At 43.6% G+C, this 23,102-nt stretch overlaps 1 protein-coding gene and 1 long non-coding RNA gene across 46 annotated transcripts in view; one reads left to right on the top strand and one right to left on the bottom strand.

The window, feature by feature from the left end:
• foxn3 (forkhead box N3) overlaps window positions 1–23,102 on the bottom strand; it is a 477,697-nt gene that overhangs the window by 219,026 nt on the left and 235,569 nt on the right. For all 45 annotated transcript variants that reach the window (XM_069915930.1, XM_069915937.1, XM_069915946.1 and 42 more), the window contains one exon: window positions 14,078–14,214. In XM_069915930.1, the coding sequence (XP_069772031.1) occupies window positions 14,078–14,214 (137 nt within the window). The remainder of the gene's footprint in view (window positions 1–14,077; window positions 14,215–23,102) is intronic.
• LOC138753228 (uncharacterized) overlaps window positions 1–23,102 on the top strand; it is a 240,104-nt gene that overhangs the window by 167,080 nt on the left and 49,922 nt on the right. The window lies entirely within an intron of this gene.

The following is a 23,102-nucleotide window of genomic DNA, read 5'->3' as shown; positions in this document are numbered from 1 at the left end:
TCACAAAATTACAGATGGCAATAGGAAACTGCTTAACCATATGACTTTAAAGGAGCCTTTCTCAACCTTTTTTGGCTATGTCCCCTCCCTTTCCCCCTCCCCCCATGCTCAAAATTCATGGGCCTCCTTCCCTGAGAAGCAGTAAAGTTTACTTACTTTCTTCCATACTTCTCTCCAACCGACTACATAAAAAACATGAAAAATATTTTATGATTTCAGTCTGTGCCACCCCCCTAAATGTAGTAAGGCTCCCGTTGAGAATGGCTGCTTTAAAGCATCTACAGATGTGCATGTTTAAACTTGAAAGTTCATTATCATGGGTATCATATGGTCATTTGGAAATTCAATACATGCTCACAAAGCAAAGCAACTGCGAAGGTTTATAACACGAGGACCAATTGTTTTCTCCTCTAACTGTAGATGATGCCAAGGCTGCTATTGAAGGTGTGGTTGGTAGATAATCTAAGGCAGTTTCATTCTGCCATTTTTGCAATGAATTACATCTGCAAAACATTCAGTTTTCACATATTACATGAAACACCAAAGATGGCAGTTGCAATTTGAAACAATATCTTTTTAGTTATAATATTTGAAGGACAATATTTATCTTGTTAATATTAAGTAGTTTTATTTACTTTTTTCCAGGATAGCGGGTCCAGAGGGCATAATCTGAAGGTTAGAGAAAAAAGATTTAAAATGAACCGGAGTCTTTTTCACACGTAGCAGGGTAGTGGGAATGTGGAACAGCATTTCAGATTTATTGTTAGAGTACATACATGACATCACATACAACCCTGAGATTCCGTTTCTCCTGCAGGCACGGCAGAATTACCACAAAATTTTAAAGTTTAAGACATTTAGAAGGGTATATGGATGTGAAAGATTGAAGATTTTTTGAGCTGAACATAAGTAAATGAGACCAGTTTGGGTAAATAAATTAGTCGGGATGGACAAGTTAGGCTCAAGGGCTGCTTCGATGCTGTAAAACTGACTCCATAATCAACTGCAAAAATTAGGCACTAAATGTAATTAAATGTTAGTGACTTGAATAGATATAAAATGAATCAAAATAAGTTCTAATTTGAAGTTTATTTGTACAAAATACCTGGTGCAATGTGAAGGGTTCTTCTGCAAGCGAACCAACAGATTATCTCCAGCGTAATATACAGCTGTGTGCAGAGCACAATTTAAATCCCAGAAGGAGAACAAAGTCAGAAATCACCAATATTTTAAATGAACTTCACATTGTTAGCCAGTATTAACCGATAAATCTGAATTTGTAGTCTGAACTGGACGCAAACTTCAGCTCCAGCTGCAGATTAATGCATGTACATAATTTGTTAAGAATCCAAAGGGCAAAACTTTGGATTTAGTATTTGGTGGCAGAGATTTAGGAATTTTGTTGAGGAAGAAAAATGTGCACCTTGACCTTGACAAGAATGAAAATGTCTCCCCTCTGAATAAAACCCCCAGATCATTCAAATCTTATAAATGGGCAGACATCTTGAATTACGTTTTTTTTTCCTGTTCGCAGCAAATGCAAGGACCTCCCAGTGGTCAACCAATTTCATTCCACATCAGATAGGAGCCATTTGCCAATGGCTGCATGTACTACCAGGTTGGGGCCACTTGTAAATTGGAGTAACATTTTAAATATCTTTTCAGCAGACTCCAAACACATGACATCAAAATTTTCCATTAGATTCAGATTTATTGTCAGAGTACAGACATGACATCACATACAACCCTGAGATTCTTTTTCATGTGGGTGAGGCAGAATCACCACTTATTGGTAGGGGGAAAAAACTACACAATGTACATGTGTAAACAAGAAATGTAAACAAACTGACTGCAATACAGAGAGGACAAAAAAACAAAGTGCAAAAGTACGAGTCCTTAAATGAGTCCTTGATTGAGTTTGTCGTTGACGAGTCTGATGGTGGAGGGGTAGCAGCTGGTGAGTTTTGTGGCACCTAAATCTCTTTCCTGATGGTAGCAGTGAGAACAGAGCATGTCCTGGGTGGTGTGGATCCTTGATGATTGCTGCTGTTCTCTGATGGCAGCCTTCCACATAGATGTTCTTGATATGGGGAGGGTTTTGCCTGTGATGTCCTGGGCTGTATCCACTACATCTTGCAGGGCTTTGTGCTCAGGGGTACTGGTGTCCCCATACCAGATTGTGATGCAGATGGTCAGCACACTTTCCATCAAACATCTGTAAAAATTTGCCAAAATTTCTGATATCATACCCCATCCACTGGTCTCTCCCTTTCCTCTATCCCTCTTACCCCCTTTCTCCAGCTGCCCAGCCCTTTCCTTTCCTTCTTTAATGTGATAGCTATCTTTCTCAGCCTTTCTCAACCCAAGAGGACATGAGTTAAGAATTAAGGGGCAGAGGTTTAGAGGTAACATGAGGGGGAACTTCTTTACTCAGAGAGTGGTAGCCGTGTGGAATGAGCTTCCGGGAGAAATAGTGGCGGCGGAGTCGATTGTATTATTTAAGAAAAGGTTGGACAGGTCTATGGATGAGAAGAAGATGGAGGATTATGGGCATTGTGCAGGGAGGTGGGACTAGAAAGGGGTGTTTGGTTCGGTGCGGACTAGAAGGGCCTAATGGCCTGTTTCCGTGCTGTAATTGTTATGTTATTATGTTATGTTATGCCCTCTCCCCATCACCTCCTTTATCTTCATCCCTCTTCCACCTGTATCCTCTTATCACCTGCTAACCAATGCTCCTCTCCCTTCCCTTTTCCCCCCACTCTCCCCCAGTCCTATGTTCTTATTTGAACATTTGCTGGTTTTTTGGTGCACCTGAAAAAGGGGTTATGCTGACTGTCTTCAGCTTTTCCTGGATGCTGCGTGGCCTGCTGAGTTTTTCGCATCATTTATGTGCACTACACTTTGTCAAACAATGCATTTTTTTCCCCTCCAGGCACTACAGTCCGGCTTTTATCTATTATTTATCATATTTTGTTTATTATTATTTTATAACTCATTGTTTTTCCTATTTTGACAAGTCAACCCATACTCAAGTACAACAGTTAGTGTAAAATCAAAAATTATGAAAAAAGGGTTCAATCTCGATCAGTCTGGGAAATACAGGCTTGTGATTACACTTGACTTTGACTTCAAGAAAACAGCTTAAAAGTGCAGACTGAACCCAAAGTAAATATTCCTGCTTCATTTATGAGCAAGTTAAATAATATTGAATACATTTTGGCAATTTACAGTAGCATAGAGGGAGACAAGAAGCATTGTTGGAAGAGTACAGGAGCTTAGATGTTAGATCGAGAGTTTGGGGGGGGGGGATAGAGAGAGAGAGAGAGAAAGTGGCAGGTCAGTAGAATCATGGGGTCACACTTGCAAACCAAAAGGAGATGACAAAGTTGTAAGTTTAAGATGACATTTTGGGGACTTGATCAAACTAACTCATGAAAATGAAAGAAAAATTTATACCTGGAGTTGCAGGTCAATTATGTGTAATTGGGTGACACAGGCTTGAGGGTCAAAAGGGCCTGTTACCGTGCTGTATGTCTTATTTTAAAATTTAAATATCTCCCCATCAGTTTTCCATCTTGAGGGACAAAGTTATAATTTCATGGTCATAATAATATAAGTGGCTCTCATAAAGTTCCAACAAACGTCCCATTCATTATTCTCCCTTATTTCTTTTCATTTATGTTGGTCAATTTCAAGGGCTCCTGATTATAGAGTTTCTATATTTCATTTCCCAGAAACATTCAGGATTTCCAGTGGAAATTAACACTGCTGCGCATCACACAATTCAAGTAGCTCCAGCACAATTCAAGCCTCCTGAATACATCTCATTTAAAATTAATTAATAGTCTCTCTTAAAAGATTGAAATGTATTTCAGTGCAATTTGTTGCACTAGAGTCAACATTTAATCTCAAATTACTGGGACTGCAGGCTGCTGTCATACTGGACCCTCTGATCTTACTTAATCCCATCCTGCCGATTGACAGTTTTAAGAAAAACAAATATAAACCTTCCATTTCTGAGTCTTGGTTATAACAAAAATGGGCTGAGGGTAAACTATAACTGAAATTCTCAGGGTTACTTCAGACATAATGGGAGCTTTCACATTGCAACTGAACTCGTACACAGGCAGTCCCTGGATTATGCAGGGATTCTGTTCCTCAGAATTATTCCTTAGCCAATTTTTAGGTGACAGAAACATCTGTTTTTCTTTAAATTAAGACATACAGCATGATAACAGGCCATTTCAACCCACAGCCCATGCCCTCCAATTAACCTACAACTCCCGGTACATTTTGAACAGTGGGAGGAAACCAGAGTACCAGGAGGAAACCCACGCAGACACGGGAAGAACAGACAGCGTGAGATTCGTAACCCGGTCCTGATCACTGGCACTGTAATAGCGTTGGGCTAACTGCTACGCTAACCATACCTCGTAATGTATTGCTCTACATATGCGTGCTACAATTATTTAACTACATTAAACAGTCACTCTCACTCTACCTATAATCAAACTAATGGAACATTAACAACACAATCTAACAATTCACCGTCCTTGGCCTTACAATAGGTCATGATCGGTCAGAATATAGGATGGAGATCAAGAGTCTGGCTGAGTGGTGCCAGAATACAAATATACTGTAGAACTATAAATCAGTGCATGGATGATGCCAAAGCCTTGACCCTCTACTCTGTCCTGACTTGTGATCGTACAGATTCTATCACCAATGTGTCTATGTACAGATGGTAGTGTAGGATGACTGTGATTGGCTGAGAGTGTAGCCACACCTCCTGGCAGGTCTTAAAGGATTGCTCCGAGCCAGACCAGGTCATTCTGGACTGGTCGACCTACTTGTGATATGCTGCAGTCTTTTAGTTAATAAAAGCCTTGGTTTGGATCAACACGTCTTTGGTTTTTTTTGACGCGCACTACACGACCCACCTACGACAGACTTATTCATCAACTTCAGCTTGGGGTTCAATACTATCCGTCAGCCTCTGAGGTGTGATAACTGTCCTTGCTGGGACTCTACACCCCATTCTGCAACTGGATTCTGGACTTCTTAACCGTTCAGGTTGAAGCAAAACCTTGTCCCATCTTACTGGTGCTCCTCAGGGTTGTGCTCAGACTGCTACTGTTCACACTGCAAGAGTGTAGAATTCAGGAGGACAAAGGATGACGATTCTCCACTACATATCAACAGTCGAGAGCACAAAGTTCTTTAGCGTTCATTTAAAGGGCAACCTATCCTGGACTCACCACACCTCCTCATTAGTCAGGAAGGCACAGCAGCGCCTATACTTCCTAAGGAGCCTGAGGAGGACAAGGCCTTTGGTCCCCATCTTGACATCCTTTTATATGAGCATAATTGAGTGAATCCTGTCCAGCTGCTTCATCATGTGGTGTAATAGCTGCAAAGCATTAAACCGGAAGTCTGTACAGAGGAGCATTAAAACAGGCAAGAGGATCTACAGATGACATTTACTGGGAGCTTGTTTCAAATATGGCTCAAGGAATGACAGAAGCCCCTTTCCATCCAATGAACAGTATCTTTCACCTACTGCTATTGGGAAGGAGGTACAGGAGCATCAAAATCAGAATGACAGGCTGGGGAATAGCTTCTTTCCATAGGCTGTGAGATTGATGAACAGTATCCAGCAAATCACAAAATCATCCCAATGATTTATGCATATTAATGCTCTTTAATCAGGCTGTAAGTGCACAATCAGATGATAGCGAACTTAAACTTGAAAATGTCCACAAAAATTCCAGCCAGTTGGTTCACACAGCTTCTAAGGACCCAGTCAGGTGCACCATCTTGGCCAGTCACTTTTCACCTTCCTGAAGGGTCTATTCAACTCGGCCTCAGAGTCTGGGAGCAGAGTCACTGGGCGCTGTGGGGGTCTCGCGAGGGTTTGTCATTGTTTTCTCTTTGAAGCAAGCATGGAAGGCATTGAGCTCGTCCAAAGAGATGTATCGCAATTCACGATACTGCCAAAGTATAGGCAACGTTTTGGATCGAAACCCTTCATCAGGAAGGGCAAGAAACTGGCAGACACTCAAAAAAAAAGGGTGGTGAGGAAGGGGGAGGAGCACAGGTTGGCAAGTGATAGGTGAATCCAGGTAGGAATGGATAAGTAAGAAGCTAGGAGGTGATGGGAGTAAGAGGCAAATAGCTGAGGAAAATGCATTCTTTTCGGAGGAAGGAACGGAAGGGTGTGGGGAGCCGCAGAAGAAAAGTATGGGTGACTTTTAAATTCAAATTTAGACATACTGCATGTAACAGGCCCTTCTGGCGCACAAGCCCATGTGCCCCGAGTACCCCAATGAACCTACAACCCCTATGTTTTAGGTGGGAGGTAACCAGAGCATCGGAAGGAAACCCATGCGGACACAGGGAGAATATAGAAGCTCCTTACAGAAAGCACCAAATTTGAACCCAGGTGACTGGTGCTGTAATAGCGTTGAGCTAGCCACTAGAGTAATGATGCCACCTGGTTGGAGACTGCCAAAAAGGTATGTAAGATGCTGTTCCTCCAATCTGTTTGTGGTCTCAATCTGGCAGTACAGGAGCCACGGACACATGTGTCGGTACAGGAATGGGAAGTAGGATTAAAGTGGCTGGCCATTGGGAGATCCTATCTGCTGTGGCAGACGACATAACGAACTGAGAGGGTACAACTATCAGTCAGCTGGAGTCAAATCTCTTAAAATAGAAGACTAGAACTGATAGCTTATGAAGCTGATGACATTGACAGACGTAGCCCTCCAAGATACAATAAATCTAAATGAGGATTTTTTTTAAAGACTGCTTGTTGAAGAAAGAGAACATGAAACATGCTATCCATTAATTGTGGAATTTCAGGAAGATCTCTACCTAATGGTTTCATGGGCTACTGTGGTCACTGGCTGAGCCAGTATTTAATGTCCATTTTAACTGAAGTTCAGAGTTGATCACTTTGTGAAAGATGGAAGGTTTCTGTTACAAACAACAGTTTTGCTTCAACAGCATTGCAGTAATTTTATGATACAAACTTTATTAGTCCGGATTTTAAATTCTGCAGACTACTAGGGTGAAATTTGAACTAAGATCACTAGTTCAGCATCTCAATACCAGCCCAGTATGTATTCACACTGCTACTGTATCCTCTATTCCTTTCTCCCACAGCAGTTTATAAGGATTTGTTGATAGGTTTATATGAAAAGGGATTGAAAAGCTCAGGTGGAATATAAAAATTAGTATTGATTACATACTTGGAACTTTACAGCACTGAAAATAGACAGCTGCAGGCTGGATATATCTCCATGAGGCTCTATAATCGAACAGCCAATCCAGAAACACATAACCATTTCTCTATCTCCACTCACAGCCAATAATATTCTTTCACTGCTCCTTCCCTCAAAGCTCTGGGTCACCTCCCATTCTCATTGGCTTCTCTGTGCTGCTCTGCAATTTTGTCAGCAAACAGGTTAATGAACAAGGAGACTCGGCTATTGGGAGCTTTACTACATTAGTACAGTACAACTCCGATTATCTGAAATCAGATTATCAGAAATCCTCAGTTATCCAAATTTTTTTTGGAGCTGAACTGACATCACAGGTTGAAAATTTTTTGGAATTTTGGAAAAACCTCGAGTAGAATTTTGAGTTTTTGGTGTTGGATTTATCTCATTTTGTTCAGGTTGTTTTTGGTGAGAGTTAAACATTATTTCGTGCTTTAAAAGCCTTCCCTTGTTGGTTGTTGTTGTTTATACACTGTTACAAGTGATTTACTGTTGCGACTAGACTTTTTTTAAAAATGACCAGCTATATGAAAATATTGTTTTTCCTAAATAGGCCTGGTCCTGACTATCTCGGATAATTAGAGTTGTACTGTATTTAAGATAACAGCAAAAAAAAGCCAGAAAATTACGTGCTCGTCGAAGCAGAAGTCGGAAACATTGGCCTAAACGTTTCTGCAGGGAAGAACTGTTCCTTGATCACTCCACTAGACTAGACTACCTCAATTCACTTTAGAAATGTTATTATTCAATAAATTAAATGTAGCGGGATGTGTGAGTTCCCTTTGCAGGAATCATGGGAATAAATCACAGCTAAATTATTTAGCATATCTATCCAGAAATGGAAAAGTAAACGGAAATCAAAATAGAAACAACTGCTCAATCATATAAATTTGTTGTAATTAAAATAATCTTGGTTTATAGGATTAAAATTAAAACTGCAGAGTTATGATTTACTGCACGAAGCATTCTAGCCTGTTTAGTGAATTTTTTTATTTTTTTTTTAAACACAGTCTCATTGTGGGACATGTTAACTCGTACTTGGAACAATATTTAGGAGAAAGTGTACAATTTGTCCTTGTCCTTGAGTTAGCTGTCAGGCATGCATCAATGAAAACTTCTTCATCTCTTCCATTGGTCTCTGCAGGTGAGCATCTGACCTTTGTTACCAATCTCTTAAAAATGCAAGAGATTGGCCGAGATCAAACAGCAACAATAAAAGCAATGGTTGGTAACAATCTAATACGCCGGATTAGATTTCAGATGTATTGTCCGAGTATGTCCATGACATCACATACAACCCTGAGATTCATTTTCCTGTGGGCGGAGCAAAATTACCACTTATTGGTCATGCAAAAAAACACTGTATACAGCATAAACATGTAAACAAGAACTGTAAACAGATAACAAATGTAAACAGATGGTTCAATATAGAGAGAATAAAAAACAAATCAATAAAGTGCACAAGTAAGAGTTCTTAAATGAGTCCCTGATTGAGTTTGTAGTTGAGGAGTCTGATGGTGGAGGGGGAGCAGCTGTTCCTGAACCTGGTGGTGTGAGTCTTGTGGCATCTACATCTCTTTCCTGAAGGTAGCAGTGAAAACAGAGCTGGTGTGGATGGTGTGGATCCTTGATGATTGCTGCTCTCTTCCAACAGCAGCATTCCCTGCAGATATTCTCGATAGTGGGGAAGGTTTTGTTCTGGATGGTGTCCACTATCTTTTGCAGGGCTTTACACTCAGAAGTATTGGCTTCCCCATACCAGAGTGTGATGCAGCCAGTCAGCGAACTTTCCACCACACCTCTGTAGAAATTTGCCAGCGTTTCTGAAGTCATACCAAACCTTGGCAAACTCCTGAGGAAGTGGAAGCGCTGACTTGTTTTCTTCATGATGCCATTAGCGTATTGGGTGACATTGAATGCAAGGTTGTTGTACCATTCAGCCAAGTTTTCAATCTCCGTCCTGTACACTGACTCATCCCTTTCCTTTATACAACCCGCTACTGTTATATCATCGGCAAATTTCAAGTTTTATGTCATCTGACTGTACAAGTACAACCTGACTAAACAGCGTTTTCCAGTCCTTAGTGCAAAACATGCATGCAGACACACAACCAGACAATACACACATACAGACAAATAATACATATGCAGGACAACTATTATATCTTTAAAAATAAATATTGCTTTGTGCAAATTAGAGGCTTGGATGGTTATTGTGAGCAGTTCCTTTGGTTGTTCAGCATTCTCACTGCCTGTGGGAAGAAGCTGCTCCTCAACCTGGTGGTGCTATCTCTGATGCCCCTGTATCTCTTCCCTGACAAGAGCAGCTGAAAGATGCTGTGTGCAGGGTGGAAGGAGTCCTCAATGATTTTGCACACCCTCTTCAGACAACAATCCCAGTAGATCATGTCAATTTGGGGGGGGGGGGGGGGGGTGGTGGGGGGAAAGACTCCAGAGATCTTCTCTGCCACTCTTATGGTCCTGTGGATTGACCTCAAATCAATTTCTCTACAGCAACTGTACCACGAGATGCAGCCGTCCAGTGCGCTCTTGATAGAGGTCCAAAAAGGTTGACGATGGTGGCTGGCAGCCTTGCCCACTTCTCAGGAAGTGAAATCGCTTGTTGTGCCTTCCTGACAAGTGAGATGTCTAGGATAGGACACTCATTAAGTGAACTCCAAAGAACTTGGTGCTCTCCACTACAGTTGTTGATAATTAGTGGAGGGTGGTCATTCCTGGTCCTCCTGAAGTCCATGACCATCTCTTTCATCTTGTCTACATTGAGACTCAGGTAGTTACTCTTGTACCATTTCACAAGATTGTCCACCTCTCATCTGTTGTGTCACATAGCATTGTTGCTGAAGAGGCCAACTACTGTTGTGTCATCTGACACTGTTGGAGCTGGATATGGCGATGCAGTTGTAGATGGTGTTATTGCCGTACCGAGCCACACAGTCGTAGTTGTAAAGTGAGTAGAGAAGGGGCTAAGAACACAGCCCTGTGTTGCTCCAGTACTGATGGAGATTATGGAGAAGTTCTTACCAATCCTCACTAATTGTGGTCTAGAGGTGAGGAAATCCATGATCCAATTACACAATGGGGTGTTGAGTCCCAGGTCTTGGAGTTTGTTGATCAGTTTTGAGGGGATGATGGTGTTAAATGCTGAACTATAGTCAATAAAGAGCATCCTGATGTGCGCATCTTTACTTTCCAGGAGTTCCAGGGCTTTGTGTCGAGCCAGTGAGATGGCATCTACCATAAACCTGTTGCTACGATAGGTGAACTGGAATGTATCCATGTCACTGTTCAGACCAGGTGATCTGCTGGATCGCTAGCCTTTTGAAACATTTCAATACTGTGGATGTAACTGCTACTGGTCGATAGTCATTAAGGCAGGTTACTGCACCCTTCTTGGGCACCGGTATAATTGATGCCTGTTTGAAACAGGTGGGTACCAAACCCTGCTGGAGTGAGATACTGAAGATATCCATGAATGCATTGGTAAGTTGATCAGCACACATTTTATTTTAAAAAATACTTGGCCAAGTACTCCATCCAGGCTGGAAACTTTTCTTGGGTTCACTCATCCGAAGACAGCGTGCTTGTCATCCTCAGATACAGAAGGATGGGATCATCAGGAGACATGGGAGTGTAGAGGGATGTTTCTTTAGTGTTACGGTCATCAAATTGGGCATAGAAGGCATTGAGTTCCTCTGGGAGTGAAAATTTGCCATCTGCTACTTAACCGGATTTTGTTTTGTAGCAGTTTATGGCATTTACGTTAGTATAGAATGGATGTTAAAACTGTCAAATAGACCAGCAGATGTAGTGATTATGCCAAAGAAAAATGTTTTGGTAGCAATGAATTTTGGTCTGATTAAGATCTTTATTTGTAACTAATGTCCAGAACCTTGAGTGTTTATTGCTCAACTTTAGGTCCAATCCAATCAAGAGATGCTTCAGTAAAATAATGAAGAAGGGGAGGGAACCTTATAAGAGCATTGATTCTTTTTGCATTCAATACAGCTAATCCAATTGGTAATGCATTCCTAATTTTAAGAATTATTTAGAGTTCATACCATTAAATTGAGACAATAAAGAATCAAAATGATGAACATCAAATAAAACATGAAAATCTGTAGACATCGTGGTTGAAGTAAAAACACACAATGCTGGAGAAACTCAGCAGGTCGAACAGTATCCTTTATATAGCCAAAGTATAAACACATAACTAATATTTTGGGCTTGACCCCTTCATCAAAGTATGGAAAAGTGTCAGCGGGCATCAAGCAAAAAAGTAAAGGAGGAGGTGTGGTCGCAAAGATAGGTGGAGGAGGGAGGGGGGGGACAGCAGCGATCAAGGGGAGGAGGGATGGCTAGGAGAAGGGAGGGAGGGAGAACTGGAGAGGGGAAGGGAAGTAAGGAGAAGGAAGAGAAAGCAGGTTAGCAGAAACTGGAAAAGTCGATGTTAATGCCATCTGGCTGGAGAGTGCCCAGATGGAAAATCAGGTGTGGTTCCTCCAATTTCCGGGTGGTCTTGGTGGGACAGTGCACAAGGCCATGGACAAACATGTGAGGGTGGGAGTGACACAGAACTGAAATGGCTGGCTACTGGGAAGTCTCTTCACTGTAGCGGACAGAGTGAAGGTGCTAAGTGAAATGATCTCCAAATCCGCGCCCAGTCTTTCTGAGGTAGAGAAGGTCACAAAGGCCTTCTGTGTTACACTCCCATACTCCTATATCTGTCCATGATCTTATGTACTATCCCACCAAGACCACCCGCAAATTGGAGGAACAACACCTGAATTTCCATCTGGGCCCTCTCCAATCAGATGGCATTAACATCGACTTTTCTGGTTTCTCCCCTCACCTTCCCTTCCCAGTTTTTCTCCCTCCCTTCACCTAGCCATGCCTCCTCCCAGTGATCGCTGCTGTCCCCTCCCTCTCTTTTCCACCTATCACCTCCTGCCTTTGCAACCCCTTGCTCTTTTGCTTGGATGCCTGCCAACATTTTTCCATACCTTGATGAAGAGCTCAAATCCGAAATGTATTTTGTGTATTTTTATCTTTGCTATGTAAAGGACCTGCTGAGTTTATCCAGCATTGTGTGTTTTTGATCAACATCAACGGCATTAATAGAATTAGAGACTACCAGGTTCAGGACTCCTCCACCATCAAACTCCTCAACAATAAACTAATTGAATGACTCTTACCCGATTTTTTTTTCTCTCCGTATTGCACAGTTATTTATATTTCTTGACTTGTTTCCGTGCGAACATTGTGCATCGTTTATTTTGCACTTTCAATAAGGGGTGATTCCATCTTCTCGACAGGAGAAAGGATCTCAGAGTTGAAGGTGATGTCATGTGTGTACTCTTGACAATCCATCTGATGTGCTTCATTCAGATATGAATGACTGAGCACGATACAAGCTTTATGGCACCACAACAGTTAACTAGGCAGACAGATATCCAATCCAAGAAACTGATTTTTCCTAAACAGGACAGAAGGTTCACTCTGAAAATTAACAAGGTTTACTTGTGCAAGCTTGGGGATCTAGAAACAAGCCATTCCAGGTGTAAACTCCAGCAAATTAGAGTTTCACCATGGTTGAATCTAATTTTATGTCAATGAACACTCTGGAACTGAAGAAGCAAAGATCATCTCCAACAATGAAACATCATTTTATATCAACTCCGTTTATTTCCTACTAAGTAACTTGCTATTTGTTGCCCTTTCAGGTGGTGGGTTTTCAAAGCACCTCTGCTTTCTGCCAGTCCCCCTTCTCTTCCCTTTCTACCAATCTTACTTTATCACTGATACAAAGTACATTCGTTCTTCAAGAAAATGATTGCAGTCAAATGTTTTATTTCACAACTTCCACCGCTCCAAAAGATTGTAAAAAACTCCATTGTTGCGAAGGACATGGTGACCGATTTGTGTGAGAAAACAAGTCAGAAGGGGATATTAACAAATCCACTGCTTTATAGAAACAGGAATAAAACCTCAAATGTCAAAAGCAATCGACTAAGGACCTTCACAGTTTAATGCAAAGGGTTTGACTTCTGCAGACATCACAGGCCCTCGGATTTTACAAGCTTTATTCCCCCCCCTCTCGATTACTCTGTCGCTTCACTGAGTCCCATTTTGTTTTAATCTCCCAGAGCTAGTTGACCTCAACTTGTCATCTCAGATGAAGCACGCTTCTGTGGAGATTTATGAAGATGGGGCGGGGGCTTTAAGGTGGGGGTGGGGGGGGGAATAACAGGTACAAAGCACCAACAAGCTTCAACACAAAAAAAGGGCTGAAGTCATCGAGAGAGAATGTTGTCAAGGCAACAGCATATTTCCACATGCGAACAGCCTGTCTATTTGCCAGGCAACAAACCCGAACTCGTGATGCAACTGCACCTGTCTCAGCTATGTGTTGCTAATGGCAACCGTCCAGCTTCCATGGTTACCATAACGCTAATCACCTCGCCAGGCAGATGTACAGCAGTTTCCTCCCGGCTGTTCGTTCGGATCACCACCACTCTGATGGTGGACAGTCGGAGCGTGTGTTGGAATGCGCTTTAACCCAGTAGTAGGACAGGGCATTCTTCCCCTCACAGCCCCTCGCTGAAACCAAATATTGACGCAGGGCCCTTCCACTTCTGATTGCTGGCTTGCACGATAGCCACGAACAAATATGTCAAGTCCCCACCCTTTCGCTCCACTCCTTGCAAGTCACGTTCCCCTTCCCTTAACTCAGATCAACAAGCACCTGAATAAATACCATGCACTCACACGCTTACCTGTGATATCCCCTGGGGGAAGTGGGAGGCGTATTGAAAACATGAGCATAAGGATGATAGGGCGTCTTTTTCAAGGCCTGAATAAGGTTCTGTCTGTATTCTGGATCTATACACCACAACGAGCCCTTCCCAATACTCTGTGGGATGAAAGAAAACAGTGGTCATAAATGGCAGTTTTCAAACTTTAATGTAGCTGAGCAATTACTCATCTTCCCAAATGGCAAATGCTGTGTGTTGTCTAAAAATACCACAGACACCTTTTGTTTGAGAGAAAATACTTCTGTATCTTAATGATTTCCAGCAGAAGATAGTCAACCTGATAAAATCCAAGTCAATGAATCGGAATTTATCATAAACGTATCATGAAATTTTTCGTTTTACGTCACAAAACTACCTTACAGGAGAAATTTATTTAAAGTGCAAGGGAGACAGAGTGTGTGTGGTTCATTGTTCATTCAGGGATCTGATGGCGGAAGAGAAAGAACCTGTACTTCTGCTGCTGGGCACTTATCTTCAGGCTCTTGTGTCTTTTTCCTTGATGGCAGCAGAGTGAAGAGGGCATGGCCTGGATGGTTGGGGGTCCTTGAGGATAAAGGCTGCTTTCTTAAGACCCCGCATCTTGTCGATGTCCTTGATGGAGTGAAGTCTGGTGCCCATGATGCCACAGGCCAAGTTAACAACCCCTTTTTGCCCCCAGTCCTGAGCGTTGGCACCTCTCCACCAGAGAGTGATGCAACCAGCCAGAATGCTCTCCACAGTACACCTGTGGAAGTTTTTGAGAGTCTTCGGTGACATACCGAATCTCCTCAAACTCCTCACAAAGTATAGCCGCTGGCACTGGGGGTGACTCTAAGACCATCTGGAGCAAAACATAAAAGGCTGGACTCTAAGACCATCTGGAGCAAAACATAAAAGGCTGGAGGAACAGTGGATCAGACAGCATCTGCATCCTATATCCAGTAGGGACTCTATTCAAAACATCAACTTTTCCTTTGCTCCCACAGATGCTGCCTAGCCCACTACATCCCTGCAGCAGATTGTTTTTTTTCCCCCCTTTTTATTACTGTTCATTACACACAGAGCAGCTTACACAGATATCTCTAACAGTGAGTTTATGTCAACATTCAATATTTGTGTTGAATGCATTGCATGTCAGGCCTTTCATTGCAAGATTAATGCCAATGGATTAACAGCAAATTCCTGTGCTTGTCCAAGTACAGTTTTTTGATGTGAAGCGCAGATGGCATAATTATCTTCACACTTCCACTGTGAAAGCAATCAGCTTATCCCTCAGGAATTGCATTGTGTGTCCTTTCTAGCTCCAGCCTGTCAGCAAAGTGAATTTAGGGAGCTAGGCAGAAGGTTGAAAAGCAGGACTTCCAGGTTCATAATCTCCATCTATTTTCATTAGGTTCTCTTATGCTATTGAAATTAGCCATCCCTGATTCAAGACCTTCATATAAGGACCAATCTTATCCCTTTCCATAACTAGTTTGAAACTTACAGAATTATGTTCACAAAGTGTTCTTCCACCAACACCTCAATACTATCTAGTATTGCTTCACAAGGTTGGGGATTGCCCAGTGTCTAGTCCGACTATCCACATATTGCCTGAAAACACTTTATTGGATGCACTTACTGAACACTGACCCCTGCTCGAAAGCTAGTCCTTCCCTTTCCTCAACCACATTTCTGAGATTACAATATCATAATTCCAAGCACTGATTCACATTCTAAGCCATAGATTTTCAAGGTGAATGCCCCACCGGTGGGGCGTAGGAATATTTTGATGGGACTTGAGAATATTTTGGTGGGGCGTAGGAATATTTTAGGAAATAATTAAAAAGTTGGTTTGAAAAAATTAACTCATTATGTTCAATTCTATTGGTTGAATAAGTGTGAGGTAACTAATGCTGCTACAAACGTCATTGTTGACCATTTGAAAATGTTGGTTACTGACTTCAAAGATAGATTTTGTGATTTGAAGGCAATGGATTTACCCTCTTGGTTGACTCAGCCATTGCTGGTGGACTTATCTGAAGTTCCAGTGCAAAACCAAGAGGAGTTATCGGAGTCGCAACATGATGAACCTGTGAAAACTCTTTTCAAAGTGGCTCTCTATCGAAATCGAAAAGAAATACCCAAATTTGACTACTTTAGCAAGGAAACTATTCATACATTTTCCATCATCTTATTTAGCAGAATTCATGTGCAATGAGGGCAGACCGACGTTCAGGTCTGTCGACCTTGTCCAGCATGGTTCTGATGTTCCAGCATGCTAGCTTGAGTTTGTGAGCATCTTTTGAGGGGGAGGATTTGGAGTGGGAGGACGTGGAGGGGGAGGACGTGGACCTGTCCTCGGGCCTGCGCAAAGGAGCTTTTAGGTGGAATGCAGTGCGCGCAGTACTGGCCCCACCCTTTACACCCATGGTTCATGTGCCATGGCCAAGCAAGCTGGGACGTGGCAGTGAGGTCCTTGGGTCGTAGGTTTTATATTGGAGTGGCCTTCTCCTATGCAGGTTTCTTACCCGGGCTGGAGGGGTCTGCCTCCCCTCCTAGGTCGGACCATATTGCCCGGATCGGGGCCGAGGCCGCCGCTGCTTTCCCTGTGCCCGGACTGGGGCCGCCGCCTCCTATTTTCTGCCTGGACCGGGGCCTCCGCCTGCCTCACTCGACCGAGGCTGAGGCCGCCACCGCCCCTTCACCCTTGCCCGGATCGGGGCCACACCGCCTACCCTCTGCCCGGACCGGGGCCGGGGCCGCCGCTGGTTTCCCTGTGCCCGGGCCTCTTTGAATGATCAAGGCAGATCTGTAATACGCTCTTGAATATACGCCATTGCCTCCAAACTTGAAAACCTCCTGACAGGCCACTCGGACCGGATCATGTCCATGCGACTCCCTTCAAAACAAGCGTCGCATCACCCTCATCAGTGTCTATGCTCCAACCCTCTAGGCGGAACCAGCAGAAAAGAACAAGTTCTACACTGACCTGCGCAACCTCATTCAACGCACCCCTACAGCCGACAAGGTTGTCATCCTTGGCGACTTCAACACTCGCGTCGGCAAAGACTCAGAAACCTGGCCAGGAATCCTGGGCAAGCATGGTGTTGGCAAGTGCAATGACAACGGGCGCCTCCTGTTGGAGCTCTGCGCAGAACAGCGGCTTGTCATTACAAACACCCTTTTTCAACAGAGGGACAGCCTGAAGACTAACTGGATGCATCCCCGATCCAAACACTGGCACCTCCTGGACTACGTCCTGCTGCGAGAAAGAGACAAACGAGATGTGCTCCACACCAGGGTCATGCCCAGCGCGGAATGCCACACTGACCACCGGCTGGTTCGCTGCAAGCTCAACCTTCACTTCAAGCCAAAGCCCAGGAACAGTAAAGCCCCCAGAAAGAGGTTCAATGTTGGAACCCTGCAGTCAGACAAAGTGAAAGGAAACTTCCAGGCAAACCTCAAAGCAAAGCTCGAGGATGCAATCCGCCTCATGGACTCGTCCCCTGAAACCCTCTGGGATCAGCTGAAGACTACCATACTGCAATCCACTGAAGAGGTACTGGGCTTCTCCTCCAGGAAAAACAAGGACTGGTTCGACGAAAACAGCCAGGAAATCCAGGAGCTGCTGGCAAAGAAGCGAGCTGCCCACCAGGCTCACCTTACAAAGCCGTCCTGGACAGAGAAGAAACAAGCCTTCCGTCGCGCATGCAGCCATCTTCAGCGCAAACTCCGGGAGATCCAAAATGAGTGGTGGACTAGCCTTGCCAAACGAACCCAGCTCAGTGCGGACATTGGCGACTTCAAGGGTTTTTACGAGGCTCTAAAGGCTGTGTACGGCCCCTCACCCCAAGTCCAAAGCCCGCTGCGCAGCTCAGACGGCAAAGTCCTCCTCAGCGACAAGATCTCCATCCTCAACCGATGGTCAGAACACTTCCAATCTCTTTTCAGTGCCAACCGCTCAGTCCAAGATTCCACCCTGCTCCAGCACCCTCAACAGCCCCTAAGGCTAGAGCTGGATGAGGTCCTCACCCGGGAAGAGACATATAAGGCAATTGAACAACTGAAAAGTGGCAAAGCAGCAGGTATGGATGGAATCCCCCCAGAGGTCTGGAAGGCTGGCAGCAAAACTCTGGATGCCAAACTGCATGAGTTTTTCAAGCTTTGTTGGGACCAAGGAAATCTGCCTCAGGACCTTTGTGATGCCATCATCATCACCCCGTACAAAAACAAAGGCGAGAAATCAGACTGCTCAAACTACAGGGGAATCACGCTGCTCTCCATTGCAGGCAAAATCTTCGCTAGGATTCTCCTAAATAGAATAATACCTAGTGTCGCCGAGAATATTCTCCAAGAATCACAGTGCGGCTTTCGCGCAAACAGAGGAACTACTGACATGGTCTTTGCCCTCAGACAGCTCCAAGAAAAGTGCAGAGAACAAAACAAAGGACTCTACATCACCTTTGTTGACCTCACCAAAGCCTTCGACACCGTGAGCAGGAAAGGGCTTTGGCAAATACTAGAGCGCCTTGGATGCCCCCCAAAGTTCCTCAACATGGTTATCCAACTGCACGAAAACCAACAAGGTCGGGTCAGGTACAGCAATGAGCTCTCTGAACCCTTCTCCATTAACAATGGCGTGAAGCAAGGCTGTGTTCTCGCACCAACCCTCTTTTCAATCTTCTTCAGCATGATGCTGAAACAAGCCATGAAAGACCTCAACAATGAAGATGCTGTTTACATCCGGTACCGCACGGATGGCAGTCTCTTCAATCTGAGGCGCCTGCAAGCTCACACCAAGACACAAGAGCAACTTGTCCGTGAACTACTCTTTGCAGATGATGCCGCTTTAGTTGCCCATTCAGAGCCAGCTCTTCAGCGCTTGACGTCCTGTTTTGCGGAAACTGCCAAAATGTTTGGCCTGGAAGTCAGCCTAAAGAAAACTGAGGTCCTCCATCAGCCAGCTCCCCACCATGACTACCAGCTCCCCCCACATCTCCATCGGGCACACAGAACTCAAAACGGTCAACCAGTTTACCTATCTCGGCTGCACCATTTCATCAGATGCAAGGATCGACAAAAAGATAGACAACAGACTCGCCAAGGCAAATAGCGCCTTTGGAAGACTACACAAAAGAGTCTGGAAAAACAACCAACTAAAAAACCTCACAAAGATAAGCGTATACAGAGCCATTGTCATACCCACACTCCTGTTCGGATTCGAATCGTGGGTCCTCTACCGGCATCTCCTACGGCTCCTAGAACGCTTCTACCAGCGTTGTCTCCACTCCATTCTCAACATTCATTGGAGCGACTTCATCCCTAACATCGAAGTACTAGAGATGGCAGAGGCCGACAGCATTGAATCCACGCTGTTGAAGATCCAACTGCGCTGGGTAGGTCACGTCTCCAGAATGGAGGACCATCGCCTTCCCAAGATCGTGTTATATGGCGAGCTCTCCACTAGCCATCGTGTCAGAGGTGCACCAAAGAAGAGGTACAAGGACTGCCTAAAGAAATCTCTTGGTGCCTGCCACATTGACCACCGCCAGTGGGCTGATATTGCCTCAAACCGTGCATCTTGGCGCCTCACAGTTCGGCGGGCAGCAACCTCCTTTGAAGAAGACCGCAGAGCCCACCTCACTGACAAAAGACAAAGGAGGAAAAACCCTACACCCAACCCCAACCAACAAATTTTCCCCTGCAACCACTGCAACCGTGTCTGCTTGTCCCGCATCGGACTTGTCAGCCACAAACGTGCCTGCAGCTGACGTGGACATTTACCCCCTCCATAAATCTTTGTCCGCGAAGCCAAGCCAAAGAAAAAAGAAGAAAGATTTAGCAGAATGTGGCTTCAGTGCTATGAGTGATTTGCAGAGAAACTGACTGGAAATGATAAAACATGTAGATTTAAGGTTGAAACTAACAAAATTCGTCCCTCGAATCAAAAAAATCTGCAGCCAGTGTCAGGGGCGAGGTTCCCACTGAAGTGACAACAATTGTTGAATGTGTGTTTGAGATGGATGACATATTGAAGTAGTAGCTGAATATGAAATATGTGTTCCAGTCTATTCCTGAACTTAATTGCATTGAAATACACTTTAATGATTTAATTAAAAATTCTTTTGAATATGTAACTTTTTTCTGCTAATGGTGGGGATGTTTTTTTTAAATTAAAGTGGGGCCTAGGGCAAAAAAGGTTGAGTCGCTGTTCTAAACTTTCCAATTTACTCACGAGATTTCTTGCTTTCAGGTATTTGAAGTTGAATTGGCCAGTCTTCCCATGCTTCTTAACATGCCTGTGTCTTCTGTACCCACTGGACGCTTGATTTAATCTACATTTGAGAGAGTCTCACCAGCTGTGCACTGCTAACCCCTTTATCACATCAGTTTAAATTCTCCCAACCAGCATGAGCAAATCTCCAGGCAAGAATATTGGTCCCTTCCAGTTTAAGTGCGATCTAACTTCCTTGTACAGGTCCAACTGATCCAGAAGCAACCCCAATAACCCAAGTATCTAAAGCCCTCCCTCCTGAACCAACTCTTTCACCTGCGTCTTCCACTGCCTTGTCTGTTTTTTAAACCCTGCCCTTATTTTTACCCTCACCCACGTGTTGTAATCCTGAAATTACGTCCATAGCTGCCCTGCTTTTTAACTTTTTGTTCAACTCCCTAAACTCAATTGGCAGACCTCATTCCTCTTTCCACCCATGCCGTTAGCAATAATAGGTTTTTCTCACTAACCAATCCCCCACCGTTACTGATCGCCGAGACCTTTTCCTCCCCTGCTGTGCAGCAGGGCCAGCCATAAACTTGGCTCTCATTGCTGACCATTTCTGAGAGGCCATCCCTCCCAAACAGTAACAGAGAGGCATGAACGTGGGGAACTCCTGCACTATCTGATTATACCTTCTTACTTCCCTGGCTTTCTACTTCAGCATCTTCAATATAACTAGCTTGCTAAATGAACATTCTACAAGATTTGTCTCAATCCCAGATGCTCAATAGTGAATCATATGCAGCTCCATCTGCTTTATATAGTCTGACAGGAGCTGAAGGAAGAGAATTCCTGGAATCAGAACCAGTGACAATGAAGGATCATTGGATGTTGTACAACTTGAAAAGGAACATGTAGGTGGTGGCAATGTTCTCAGCCCTAATGGGAGAACTCACAGATTTGGGAAATGCTGTCAGTGTAAGGGCATGAGATTTTGTACTTGGCATACACTCCAGGCATTTTCCATTAGAAAAAAGACAGAGATAATATCAAGGAAGACTCATTGCCCCAGATGGTGGAAAGCTTCCTGAGAAATGCTGCTGCACTTATCAAGTAGAAATTATTTGATCACCTTCCTGACTTGGACTTTGTAGATAGAAGAAGAGAAATGAATCACTCAACTGACCCATTCAAGTTTAGTTTCTGGTCAATCTTGACTGGTCGAAATTCCCCCAGGATATTGACACCAAGAGGATTTAGTCACTGCAATGCCACGGATGATTAGATTCTTTCTGAGTCAAAGAGAATCTTACCCACCTCTCGTCATTCAGTGCCCGAACACACGCCTTATAATTTCACAGCTCGGAAATGGGCCCAGCTCGGAAATGGCCCCTTCAATCCAACTTATCCCAGCTGGCCAAGTTGCCTACCCAAGATAGTCCTACTTTCCTGCACTTGGCCCATATCCTGCTAAACCTTTCCTAGTCATGAAACGGTCTTGTGAATATTACAATTGGACCCACCTCTACCACTTCCTCTGGCAGCTCATTCCATATAGCCCACGACCCTCTGTGTGGAAACATTAACATCCAAGTCATGGTCAATTTCATCTGCTGAGGAGCTGGAGATGGAATTTATCATTATGGAATTAACAGTGAGCATGGATGTTTCTGAAAGAAGAGCACTGCCTGAGGAGCTTCTGCGAAAGAACTAAGAATCTAGTAGTTTAAAAAACGTCAAGGCTAAAAGAAATGTTTCAAAACTGTCTGACCAACCTTTTGCAATAAGTTCTTTGCACAGCACTAGATGGATTTTTTTTTTTTGCAAACCTTTGATACTCATAGAGACAGCACAACATTGGGAAGTAATTTCAATGGTCACAGAGTGGAATCCCACCGAGAGGGGTAGAAGTTGCTGCCAAAACTGCAGTGCGTAAATGGAGGGAGAGACAATTATTACTTTTGACTGCTCATGAACATAGTAATTGGACAAGCTTCTATATGCCAGTAATGTGGTTTTCATAAGTGAGAAGTGTCCTGAAGGAATATGCAAAGAAATTGGTGTTTGGAGACACGCGGGACAGAAAATGCTTCAGTGATGAAACAATTAACGGTGAAGCTGAAGGGAAAAATAATCAACAAACTGGGGTCAGTAAAGGGAAGCTGCTGGACTCAAATAATGAACTGTTGAAATGGATTAACAATGTCCTTGGAATTACAAGATTAAATCCATACAATTAACATTCTGTGTGCATAGATATCACAATTCAAGAGCATTGCACCGTGTGGCCCAATTTCTGTAATTCAATATTGAGATCCTGTGATTATTTATATCAAATTTGGAGAATTAAACAGAGAAACTCTTGCTTCAAATTTTGTTGACTACGCAGATTGATTTGAATTTCAACATAACTAAAACAACACAATGAATACATTTCTTTTTGACTCGTACAGTTGTACGATTATACCATTTTGGAATTCGTTTGCAAAGAGGAAATGGCATGACTTTCAATCTCCATAGTCAGCAAGACACGGCACAGTTAGCGCAGTAGTTCGCGTAATGCTACTACAGTGCTAATGACCCAGTTTCAAATCCGACAAAGAGTTTGTACGTTCTCCCCATGTCTGGGCGACTTTCCTCCGGGTGCTCCGGTTCCCTTCAAAACCGTACAGGGGTTCTAGGTTGATTAGGGGTATTTGGGCGGCGTAGGCCAGTTACTGTGCTGCACGTCTGAATTAAATTAAAATGTTGCGTTCGCTAATCCCTGCAGTAGATGAACTATTGATGCACGCTGCATCATTGGCATGC

The sequence above is a fragment of the Narcine bancroftii genome, chromosome 2 (genome assembly GCF_036971445.1).
Source record: "Narcine bancroftii isolate sNarBan1 chromosome 2, sNarBan1.hap1, whole genome shotgun sequence".
NCBI classification, from domain to species: domain Eukaryota; kingdom Metazoa; phylum Chordata; class Chondrichthyes; order Torpediniformes; family Narcinidae; genus Narcine; species Narcine bancroftii.
The sequence above is the reverse complement of the archived record's forward strand: the minus strand, read 5'-3'. Positions and strand labels throughout refer to the sequence as shown.